This window comes from Vidua chalybeata, chromosome 1 (assembly GCF_026979565.1).
Source record: "Vidua chalybeata isolate OUT-0048 chromosome 1, bVidCha1 merged haplotype, whole genome shotgun sequence".
Lineage (NCBI taxonomy): Eukaryota > Metazoa > Chordata > Aves > Passeriformes > Viduidae > Vidua > Vidua chalybeata.
Window position 1 is genome coordinate 82509282 of NC_071530.1, and position 13243 is coordinate 82522524.

Below are 13243 nucleotides of genomic sequence, written 5' to 3' on the forward strand. Positions count from 1 at the left end.
CATTTTGAAAGGAAAGGTGCTTCATACTATAGTAAGGAAGAGTTCTAACACAATAAAATCAATCCATCACTCCTTTCTCAGCTTGCCTGCCTTGCATCACTGGCCCTCCACCAACACACCGTCCACAGATTTCCTCACAGACCTTGCTGAGCAAGCATCGCCCTTGGGTCTTCCCTTACTGAAAACATATTCACATATTACTGCTCACACCTTAGACTTGGAAGAAAGTTGCCAGCAGGCAGTGGCTCTCTCTCAGCCTCAGCATGACTGTCCTTGCTCTACTTATTTCCTACCAACCCAGGTGTCTCATGATTCCTAGCACACAGCCCAGTCTCCCTCCTGGCTCATGCAAACTGTAGCACATGAAAGTCAGGATCCAAGTTCCCCAGGCCACCAAGGAAAACCAGGGGCTCCAATACCAGAAAAACTTGGGCTGACATCAACAAAGGAGGTTTGCCACACTTCTTTAAAAAAAATTGTCAGGTACCAAAGACTTTTGCCACCACTGTTTCAATTTTTTTCATGTTAAGTGACCCACTGTCTCCCTAAGGCACGCTCCATCTCCCTCTGAGTGTACTCACCATTCTTCATTGTTGACACAGAGGAGTAAGGGAGCTTGGACTAACTAAAGAGGTAAGTTAGCTACTAACACTGATGATGCAAACATGCTGGCTGCTCTCCCAGATGGGTTAGGGATGATGCCCAGGCAGTCCAGTGACAATAACAGCCTTTGGATCAGGCTCAGCAGGCAGTTACAGAGCCAGCATGGAGCTGGCAGATTGGCACAAGGGACAAAGTAACTGTCCACAGCAACACTGTCCCTCCCCTTCAAACAGCAGCCAGATACCCACCTGATAAGAGTTTTTCTCCAAAGCTGTACCTGCAACCAAAGAGAGTCAAGGAAATGGAGACTGATCGGACAGTGTGCTATCATTGGGCAGGGACAGCAATAAGATAGCTGAAACCAATTACTATTTGCACTTATTTCACATCAGCCTACATGTTTCTAATAAAAAAAAAAAACCCAAAACAATGGCCCTGATCAACCACTTAATTTCCAGCCCTCTACTAATTGTGGATTATTTGAGCTATGTGCCTGCAGGCTAAGGAAAAACTGCTCTGCATTAAATATATATTGAGTTCCTAACCAAAATAATCTCTCTCAAATGGTATTTTTATTGTAAACAAAATTCGTGAAGTTCACACCTCAGGTTTTTTAAGACAACAGAGAAAAACTACATTGAGCAGCTGCAAACAGCCAAAAGGCACAAGAAAATCATTAAGCCAAAATTTAAAAGATACAGGGGTGTCAGTCAAAGGGCTGTCCACAAATGGCACAATAACATGCTCTTTCTGCTAACTGTGGTATGAAGAAAATCTATCTTTCAATAGTTACTGGTACAATTAAGAAATGCCATATTCTTAACAAGCTTAAGATTCAGAGGACATGAAAGTTGTGACATTTTTAAACTCTCCTGGACCAGAACAGAAGTTAGGCTGTAATTTGAAGTAAATTAAATTAAAGTAAATATATATATAAACATGAAGTAAATGCAAATAAAGCACTTGTTTAGTAAGTTACTGTGCATGAACAGACTCTTTCATTTTCATCCTTTTCTAATTAGTTAATGTTGACAGAAATATATTTGAAACCTAATTTAAATTTTACATCATGTCTCCTTTATTTCATAAAAAGCATAAAGGAATCACAAAACCACTTCAATATGCCAAGTAAAACTGTTTAAAGGTTCACAAAATGTAAAATTTCAACAAAGAACCTGTCAATGATCAATGAGGAAGGATTTTTCCAATTTGGTTTCACATAGATAACACCAGTTATGGACCTACATATTCTCAATGCAGAGCAAACAAAACACTTTCATCACAGGAATGAATACAAGGCAGTATTTTACTGCTCACAGCTCTTTTTCAAATGTTTGAAACCATCAAACCTTCAGTTAGTCTTTTGTGTAAGGCATCAAATTCCCAGAAAGATTCCCATATTTCCACAGTTTACTGTTAACTGACACTAGGGAAGAGTACTCCTGCAAAAGCAGTCCAAAAAACTGCACTGCTATTCAAAGAAAAAAAAAAAAATCAGGTTTGGGGAAGTGAAGGATTCCACTACAAGGAGCCACACGACCTTGGACTCTCAGCAGTGGCCAGGGACTACTCTAGCACAGCCCCTCTCCCATCAGATGCCAAGGACATCTGCATTCTGGAAAAGCCCTGCCTGCTCTCAGCTGGAGCCCGCAAATCACTGGGCAAGGCGGCTGCCCAGAGCCGGCTGCTGCTGGCAGAGCAAGAGAAGCAGTTCCGTCCCAAATATCCTTTTCTCCAAGCAGCTCTTGCATGCAAAGCAAAGAGAAGACTGAGTAGCAGAGGAGTTGTGTCCTGGCAACCTAGAGAAAGACAATGCCATTTCCCAGAGCTCTACAGTCCTTCCTCTGTAGAGCCAGACACATCCCTTGCATGCTGTGGGAATGCCTATGTTTTTCCTAAGAGGAAAGCAAGGCAGGGCAAATCATCACAGGCTAAACACGACTCTAGGACTGAGACATCAATATCCCTCTTAGATCTCTTTCAGTCCATGTGCTTTTGAAAATCCTTATCCTAGCTTTCAAATACCAAAACTAAATTTAGTGTCATTTACAATTAATAAATAATATGACTAACTAAATATTTGCATCTAAGATTGAAAGTCTGAAATATTCTAGCATGACATGACACAAATGCCAATTAAAACAAATGAAAAAAGTAAGACCTTGTAAATTACCTAGATGAGACACCACAAAGACAGAAGCACTCCCAGAGTGAAATCCATGCCTAAAGAAAAGTATTTCATGTTCTGATGTTTTTTATTACATGTAAGTGTGATCTGGTTTGGTAGTTTAAACTACCAAAGATATAAAACCTAAGAAAACCCCAAACCAGGTAGGAGGTTTCTTAGATAATTAATCCCAGAACCTTCCAAGAAAATGAAAATATAAAGACACTCACAAAGGAAAGGGCTCCAAAAGTATTACCAATATGCACCAATAATTTTAAAAAATTATATTTAAGAGTTTAAAGGAACTAAAGTTCAGTATTTGCCCAAGTCTTTGCAAGATCTGAATAAAAAGTCAGAGAATTTATTCCGAGTCTGTCTCAAGGACCTAGAGTGCATTCTGGAGAGAGTAATACAATTTAAAGGTTAAACTCGTAGAATCAGCATGAAATCTTCAGAAGATATATTTATATGTTTAAAAGACTTTTCCCATCCTTTGAAGAGTTATAAAAATATTATATGAGCCATATTCCCATGTAGAGCAGTTTGGAGAAAAGAAAATAATGTGACAGAACTCAAAAGAATTGATCCAGCCACAGTGCTGGATATTGCACATCATTTATTGATGTTTCAAAAGTGCTGCTATTAGGCTGCAATTATATTTTGCTTTTTTTTCATTATAAAATTTAAAAAATGTGAAGGGTACTTCACTTCTTATCTACTCATCCTTTTTTTCTAGACAAGTAAGGAGACTCCCAGTCCTTTTTTCTCATGCATTGCTAGAGAACACCTTGTAGACCACAAAAAGCCTACACTGAGACCTCAAACATTTTAAACTGAACAAGATGGCAATAAGCAGTGTTGAACAAAACTAGTATTTCTGCCATGTTAACTGGTCACTAGAATCAAATATTCACCCTACAAAGAAGCTGGTGATTGGATAAGTATTCATAATTAAAGGAGCTTTTGAATGCTTTTGTATAGAATGGCTCTTGGAAACATACCAAATGGAAGTAAAATTAGTAATAATGACAGTCTTACCTGGTCCCAGGGACAGATGATTCCTCCAAAACACATAAAAAGATATCCCATGGCAACAAGACATACCCAGACCACCAGAGAAAATATACGAAGCAGCTTCTTAAATACAGGTTCTACGCAGACAAGGATAAATATAGCAAAAAAAATTGCTAGGGCTGTTGGAACAGTTATTAAAAATGCCACGTGGTCTTCAACTTCCTGAAAATAGAGGAAAATGAAAAGGAAGTTAAAAGCAAATATACTTAAATGTCAGACATCAATAACATACTCTAAACCTATTGTATGTGGAGATGGCAGAAAGACATGACTGGATATCTAAAGTGAGTTAAATTCAAAACAGGATTTTTTTCATGGCAAAAAACTGTAATGTAGAGCATCAGCCTTGTAACTACTAACCACAACAGCACAACACTTCTTTTACTACTCTGAGTTGTAGCAGGCTGTGAGAAGTGTGTGCAGCATGAGGGGGGCTGAGCTGGAAAGCTGGCTCCAAGCTCAGTTTGCAGTGGGCCCCCAGCCCATGGCCAGCCATCCAACAACTCCACCGCCAGCACACACAGAACAGAGAGGGGCAAAATGCAGAACAGAAGCTTGCAAGAGCTTGCATAAATCTACAGGAGAAAGAAACTTCCCCTGAAGCCTGGCATGCCCCTGCAGAACCTCTTCTCTGCTCTGCAAAGACCAATCCCATCAGGAGAGGTGCTGGAGCTGAGCCAGGCAGCCCCATCTGCTCTGTAACAGCCAATGCAACCAGAAGAACGCGATGGTGACAGCAGCAGGGACCCTCCCGAGAGAGGTACAGAGGTCTGCCTCTGACACGGTCCTGAGAGCTGTGCTGCTCCCACGGGGCTCATTGCAGGGATGTCACCAAGAGACTCCCAAGCCTCACAGAGGCCACTACTGCCCACTGCTGCAGTTTCACAAGGGCACCAGTGGCACAGCCAGCAACAGTCTGAGCAATACCAAGATGGATTGCAGAGGGTGATGGTAAGGCACTCTGGAATGCAAGTAGTTTTTTCACCAATCTTTACAAAAGATAAGTTCCCAGGGAAACAGAACTTCAATCCATTCCACTTCTCCAGGTTTGATGCCAATACCAGAAAGAGATGCCCTGAGTCTGAAAGGGGATTGCAAGTCAGCAGGAAAAGAAATTCCAGCCACTCTAGCCAGTATGTTGGCTCTGGGGGCACAGGAAGCAAACAAGAGATGTGCACCTAGGACCTTGTCAGACAGATGTGGTGGGATGGCTCCTATGACGGGAGTGTTGGAATGGAAGGATACTGGCTCTTCAGAAAGGAGAGGAGAGGGGACACAAGGAAGGGGTGTTTCTCTCTATGTCAATGACCAGTAAGAATGCATGGAGCATCCCCTGCCGGGCGATGGATGAGGAGCTGAGGGCTTATAGGTTGGGTTAAAGGGACAGCAACATTACAGTGGGGGCCTGCTACAGGTCCTCCAACCAGGAAGACTTGAGAAGATGAAGCCCTCTATAGACAGACAGTAACAGCCTTGTGTTCACAAGTCCTGGTCCTCATGAGGAACTTCAGCCACCCCAATGCCTGTTGAAGGGGCAACAAAGCAGGGCACGAGCAATCCAGGCAGTTCCTGGAATGCACTGACCAGAATTCCTTTCTCCAAGTGATACAGGACAGGTTGGGTGGGACTTTGAGCAGCCTTTTTTAGTAGAAGGTGTGCCTGCCCATGGCAGGAGGGCTGGCACTTAGTGATCTTTAAGGTCCCTTCTAACCCAAAGCACTCTATGATTTAATATTATTTGAAGCAAGTTGAGAAAACTGTAAATCACCCTGAACAATGCAGTTGTCAAAATGCCTCACAAAATGTCCATAGCTCTATAAAAGCCTTTTTGACAGTGATAGTTGAAAGGTACTACATGCTTTGATTCTGCTTAAAGTATTTATCTGGAAGTACAGACTCTAGATTACACATATATATTTTCTCCTAGCAACTGCTTACTTTGAAATGTACAAGCAACAGCCAGAGCAAGGACTAGAATATAATGTGAAGTAAGATTCAGAATATTCAATATTTAAATTTATATACAGAGCTTACTTGAAAGCTACTACACTAACATCTTTAAATGACCTAATGATGGGTGCATTAAAAAAAAATAAATATTTGATTTTCTATTGCTGTACATGCTCAAAAGTACGCCGGGTTGAAATACAACAGCGCTATATCAAAGTACAGTCACAGGATCTTTAGTCATTCCCCAGCTGTTATGAATTCTAACAGCCTCATTTGCAGCAACAAGGATTCCCCAAAAGCAGGCTCCAAATGCTACTGCTGCAACAGCAACCACAGCCTTCATGCAGAAAAGCCTCAGATTCATTTTTCACGGTGAAATCTTCAAGAGAATTTGAAAGTACTTATTTGATGATTTGTAAGACATCTAAACACAAAGTAACATTTCTTTTTTCCTTATTTGTAGTTGCTTCCTTAGTGCCCTGTTAAATCTTGTTTATTGATGGGTTTTCAACTTAAATATATAACATTTTACTTAAAAGTATCTTAATATGACTTTTTTCCTATGTATAAAAAATTTGCTTTGATTAAATCAAAACTAAAAATTTACAAATAAACTTGTAAATTTACATTTACAAAAAAAAATCAGTGTGTGGGGTTTTTTTGTTTTGTTTTGTTTGGGTTTTTTACCCTGATCTAGTAAATTTTACAGCTTGATACCTAGAGACACTTGCTGTGAAAATCTGGCCCCCTTCGCTGTTCCCATTTCTTCATTTTCCTTGCAGCCCTGCCTGCGTGTGCACTGCAGACTGTGGCACCCAGTTGCTCCCAGCTCCAGCTCAGGAGCACCCACCACCCTGGCAGGCTGAAACCAAGGGAAATGCCACAATATACCCTGCCCTGCTTGGCAAAAGTCAGCTCATCTTTCAACTCCTTTTATTTTTAATTCCCTTTTAAATTTATCAAGGCACACATTTAAGCAATTTTTATTGCAACACTGACAATCACGGTGTAAGCAAAAGAAGTGTCAGGAAATTTTAAGTGGTGATGCTAACCCTGAAATGCAAACACTAAGCTTCCAAATATCAAATACACACACAAAGGCTTTCAAGCTCTTGGTTAGTCACACTGAAAACAAAATTACGGCCTTAAATTTAGGCATAGGGCTAAATGTCTGCAAGAGTACAGAGCTGCACAGTAAGAGTAAAAATAGAAAACTCACCTACTAGTAGGAAAAGCTACTGATTTATATATCTAAATGTTGTGATTTTTGATCAATCCCATCTCAGGAACTTGTTTCAATTAATCGATTTAGTAAGTGGCACAACCAATGTCAGCTCAGTTAACACCAAAAGCGTTTAACTTCAGCCAGGTGGGATTGCCAAACTCTTGTTGCAAGAGACAGGTGTCACAGGCAACAGGACAACATCAACTTCCTTGCACCATCTGCCACACAGCCCAAGTCACAGCACCACAGGAAACAACAAACTCCTGGAGTAAGGCAGGACTATGGAAAACCACATACTTAAATGATGGAAAATTGGCATTTCAGTGATAAGGATCATGCTACAAACATACATTTAGCAAGAAAATCCAGATGCACTTTAACTACATGCTTCTCCACATCAGTAATAAAAAGTAATAAAACTACTGTATTTAATGGGAGGATTGGCTCCATAATAGATCAACAATATTTAGATGTCTGTTTAGAGCACACATATGCTCATGCAGCAACATATATTTATATGTATTCTACAATTAGATCAATCCACCAAAATGTTTGTTCTAAATTAAGAGCTACTCAATTTCCTTTTTTTATGCATACACTGATCTCAACACTTTGTTGAACTATTTTGATCACTAAATCTAAAATTTTACTTCTGCTTTCTCTCCTTCTGTGATTGCCTACTACACAACTTTACATTTTGACTGAAATGTATGCAAAGGAAAAAAAAAAAATAGACCACACAGTATCAGTTCCTGAGCAGAGGTGACCTCCCTGAGCTGACACAGGAAAACATCCTTCTGCTGTCACAAGCTGCTTGCATCACACCATACCCTGTACAAATTCTGAAGTAAAATTGAAATTTAAAGACAGAACAGTGTACACGTTAGGCAATTTATAAAATATATGAGAAAATAAGCTTTATTATAATTTGTATCCTTTAATTAAAATATCAGCATGACACTTTTGAACATAATGGCTAAGCCTGCAATAGGTGGATCTTACCTGACAGTTCTGTCTCCCTGAGTGTTTTCTGTCTTGCTGTCTTTTAATTACTGAAGAAATTAAAAAGTCTACCGTTAGAAATTTTCCAACCCCCACAAATTCTTCCAAAGTGTGATAATCTTCTTATCACCAGTAAAATCTGAAGTCACTTTCAATCATCTTTCCAAAACCCACACCTTTCTCTCAGTCTACATCTTTTACTTTCTCAGATAATGTCATGCCCTCAGTTTAATTTTAAACAGCAAAGCTGCTATAGAGCACTTCAGTGTTATATATAAAAACATAGTCAGATGAAATAATCCATAAAAATGAACAAATAAGCATCAAAATGCCAAGTTTTAGCATAAAATCTTTTCACATGGTCCCTCATTCTTTTGACACTTTTTCTTTATTCTTTTTGTTTAATGGAATTCAACAGTAGTCTGTATACAGAGGACTCCTGCTGGGATCTGAAATATCACACACTTTGAATTAACTCAAACCATTTACTACATTAAATTCCTACTAAAATCCTTTTTTGCTGAGATCAATGAAACACGCTCTAAATGTAAATATAAAACCAAGTGATTAATGTTCTTCAAACATTGATTTACTTTATTTCATACATCTATTCAATTTTCAGTATCTTCCATTTCATGCAGCTATTCAAAAATGTTGAGTGTTAGAAGAAATGTTACAGGGCTCAAGGATTACTAGTTTGCTGACCTCTCAATTAAACATCTTCCTTTAACAGGACTGACTGAAAGAATCTGTTGAGTTGTCTCTGCAGCAAAAACTGCCCATTTTTCCTGTAAAAACCTTTTCCAGGACTCGAGACAATGATTTTCAGAAGACATAATCTCCCTTCTCTTTGTAAAACTGGACAGCATTTAAATTCTCTAATATTACAAAAAATATTTCTGTACAAAATCTGCAAAATTCTTCTGGCTACTTGTGACCCCTCTCCTGTGGTTTTATATTTTAGTGAATTTGCTTATGGCTGACTGCATTGCGTGCCATCTGCTAGACAGCTGGAAAAATCTCTATTTTATTAAGAGGTGCCGTGCCCTGCTCCTGGCCAAGTAGCTGCCTGTTTCATCTAGGATTTCATCATTTAGGACAACAACTGAAAAGTTTCTGCCAGCAGTCCAAGGTATCTTTTCCATCAATTCCATTAATATTAGTCCATGTCTACTTCAGAAACTGTGCAGTGTCTTTAAGGCCAGATGCTATTTCCAATACCACACCATGTTTTCTGGATCCACAACTCAGAAAGACTCCTCTGCCTTTTGTGCCCACCATTTATCTTTCATAACATAAAACTTTGCTTGTTTTTCTTGCTTAGCTGCCTGGTTAAAAGCTTTCTTATGTCTTTTTCTTTTTTTTTTTTAATCTTCTATTGAGTTTTGTGCAGCGTATTCAAGGACATTAGCAGAAAATTAACTGACCTGTATCTTTTAATCAAACTGTCTTGGAAGTTTGTGTCAATGAAGCTTTTCATTTTCACTAAGGCCTTATGCAACTGCATGCCTGAATTTTTTTTTTCTCTTTGATTCAACATTCCCCGTCTGGCTTAGCAGATCAATGATAACAGCATCAGGCCCAAATCCAGTTGTCTCATGATGTCTGTTGTCTTGAGAAATTCAGTTCTGTCTATTAATGAGTCTGATGTGCAGTCTACACTTGTTAGTGCACAGAGATCTCTGACACCACACTAGATGAATGTCAGTCCAGCCATTTGCACATCACATGGATCATGTGGCATTACAGCTGCCCAGCTGCTGTGTGATACTGTGTATGCAACCATGAGAAGCAGTTCTGCATCCATGGCCCCATTCTAAACCATTCTGTATTCGCTAGTACATGGGAACATAATTGGAGCAGCAAGATTTCATCCAAACCCTTCAGATGACATTGTGGCCACCTGAAGCCTTTCCCCAGGCTTGAAAGCCATGAACCATGTGTGCTGTAAATGTGTTTCCCAGATGAGAAGTGTGCAGTTTTGCAACAGTGCAGCACTTCTGCTTCAATCCAACAGGAACTGTTCTCTGGCATTACAGGAAATTCCTTGTGAGCACACAGGACTAACAGTGACAATACAGTGGCCAATCCTGCACATCTTGTGAACACCTGTCTGACCACACACTTGCCTGACTACCAAGCCAAGCAGTTTTGGTCAGTGGGTTTTTTTTTTCAGTAAGTCTAGTCACATATAGATATTATTTATCTTCTCAATTAGTCAGTAGAAAATGATGGTATCCAGATTTTTCCAAGTTTGCCTGATAGCTATTAGTGAACCTTGCCTGCTTCAGTGTTGTAGCAATGATTATCAGGAATGCAAAGTCATACCAGAGATCAAAGACTTCTCTGTTCAATGCAAAAAACATCAGACCTCACAGAAGCTTTGGAAAGGCTCTTTGGAGGTGCCATGGATTCTGTGCAAATACTAGTAACATAAGAAATTGGAAGAAAACTTCTGGAGATAAAATATTTGCTCCTAGTGAAGAAAACAGAGAACAGTTGTAGCATTCCCAGAAATGATCCTCAAAAAAAAAAAATAATTAAAAAAAAAAAAAAAAAAAAAAAAAAACAAAAAAAAAAAAAAAAAAAAAAACAAAAAAAAAAAAAAAAACAAAAAAACACCAACAACAAAAAACACCAACTGGTTAGCAAGTAAAAGTTCAATAAGCAGCTATGAAAATGTGTTCAAAAGGGAAATCAAAGAAACCGAGATATTTGGGGAATAGGCATTTTGTTTCTAGAAGGCAGCTGAGCTTAACAAAGATAAGAATGAGTTTTCTGGTACTTGCAACATCATAGGAAAAAATTCAAATTGAATGCTATAGATTGATAGTTACAGAAACAGAGTACATGGTTTAAGAGAAGCAGTAACGTCAAGGAGACCAGTGAGTCTGAACTAAATGAAAGGACAGAAGTTGATTAAACTCAGCTAAGAAGGTTTCAGCAAAGGAAAGGCAGAACAGAATCTCTTTTTAAAATCTGGCAGAGCAATATGACACCATATGAAAGGATACACTCTTCTCTACAAGCCTAGGAAGCTAGATGGAAGAATGAAAATGCCTGTTGTTGAAGCATTATTTACACAATAGTCTTACTGAAAACTTGGTGTAAAAAAATCATCAGCAGAATAATGAAAAAGTAGAAAAAGACTGAAAGCCATACTGTTCACCAGAGACTGAAGAAAGGCCTGTGTTAACAGTCTAAGAGAATTAACAAATAGTATAAAGTGGCTATGAGCCAAAAAAAAGAGACTGAACAGCAAAGCCTCATAAAAATAAATTACTTAGAGGACTGGTTATCATGCAGATATAAGGAGGGCTGTCAAAGAAGAAAACATAGCAGATCAAGGGATACTTTAGTGACTCCCAGATGGACTTGCTAAGCATCACAACAGCAGATGGAAGCTGAGACCACAGTCTGTGTCTCATGCACTGCTGAAAAACAAAACAAACAAGTACAGAGACAAAAAACCCACCCAAAGAAAGCGAAAACAATCTTGAGATCAGTCTGATCTCAAGAAAGGGAAAGAATCTGGTCCACAAAATATTGCTATTGAGGGGCTTCCTTATAACAAGGATAAATCTTGTTAAGCAAACAAATGGAAAACAAAACCTAAACACTAAAATTGAAAGGGGGAGCTATAAGCTTACAGATTAAAATCTTTGTAGGTAGCCTGAAGACACTACAAAACTCAGAGGCACAGGACAACAGCTACTCAATTCCCCTAAATGACTTGAGAAAGATCAAAATACAATCAGAATGTCTCAACATCCAAGTAAGGAAGCTTCTAAAATTTATCTTCTGTAAAGGAAAAAAAAAAAAAACAAAAAAAAAAAACCAAAAACAACACAACAACCTGAAAGGCAGTGATAAAAAAGGATTTAATATAAAGGCTCAGTTAATATAAAGACTCAATAATGCAGGCCAAGAAAAGAACTTGCTTGAGAAGTTATTTTTAAGAGTATACAAATAAACAGTAAATTCTTTTTGAAACATGATCAGGAGTTGGCAGCCTGGTAAAGAACTTCCAAACAAACAGATTATGCAGGTATTAAAAAGAACAACTAAAGAACAGACTGTAGCAGAAAGTGTTTGGGTTGTTTGTTTTTTTTTTTTTTTATCTGTGTTCAGTGTGGGATAATTCTCATTCCAAAATCATCTATGCAAGGGGAATAAATCAGAAAGTCTGTCTCAAATTGAAGCATTAGTGTAAGGCATTACAGACAACAGCAGAAACATGAAATGTAAAAAAAAAAACAAATAACCACAAGCAGTCAGGATTCACCAGAAAGGGCCAATAAGACTCAAAGAAGAAAGAGCTAGAACTACAGTAGCATGTAACCTGCACCCAAAAGTTCCAGTGTCCAAAGACAGGCATGTGATGTAATGCCATCTCTCCTGGGACCTCTCTCAAAGACAAAGGGAAGTACCAGCACATCTGGCATCTGCCAGGAAAAATTGCAAAAAACAAAGGTACCAAAGTCCTCAGGAATCCTAAGGTATATGTTCAAAATATCCATAAACGGTCTGGCTGAACAGCAATCTGGCAAAGATGGAGGTCAGCTACGAAGAAAGACAAAAGGATCTCCTAGGAGTCACTACAGAGCAAGAAAATCACAGATGAACTTCAGCAGAGATGTGTGTGCAGAGATGCACCTCAGACAGAGCAATCCTAACTTTATACACATGACAACAAGCTCTTGGCTGGCGACTAATACTTAGAGATATTTGGTGTTTATCATAGCTACACCCATGAAAACATCACTTAGGTGCTCACCAGCAGTCAAAAAACAACCTGAAATGCAGAACATAGGAAAATTGAATAAAGAAGAGAGAACATCACAATGCCACCTCAATGCATGATGAATGCATGATAATGGTTCAATCACCATTCCCAAATGAATGCAAAGGAAGAAAAGATAGTTTTCAAGAATAGTCAAAGCTGCAATACAGTGGCTAGACTGTGAAGGAATAACACTTGGTTTTAAGGTTTCTCTTCTCTGCATGGAGTGAGCACAACTGTCCTTTAATCCAGCTCTTTTGTTGTTTAAAGGTAGTGTCCATCTCAGGCCAACAGGAACAACCTCCACTGGAGCTATCTGCATGCAAAGATGTAGCCAGAACCCCATGAGCTCCTGACCATTCCTACCCTATCATATGCCATAGAGAACAGACACCTATCCCTGCCAAAAACATAATTTGTAGAACCAGGATATGTGGGC

At 38.9% G+C, this 13243-nt stretch overlaps 1 protein-coding gene across 2 annotated transcripts in view; it reads right to left on the reverse strand.

The window, feature by feature from the left end:
* ADCY2 (adenylate cyclase 2) overlaps window positions 1-13243 on the reverse strand; it is a 203609-nt gene that overhangs the window by 180429 nt on the left and 9937 nt on the right. The window contains exon 2 of one of the 2 annotated variants that reach the window (XM_053936034.1): window positions 3809-4006. The exons of the other annotated variant lie outside the window; for it this stretch is intronic. Coding sequence (XP_053792009.1) covers window positions 3809-4006 — 198 coding nt within the window. The remainder of the gene's footprint in view (window positions 1-3808; window positions 4007-13243) is intronic. 2 annotated transcript variants of the gene reach the window in all.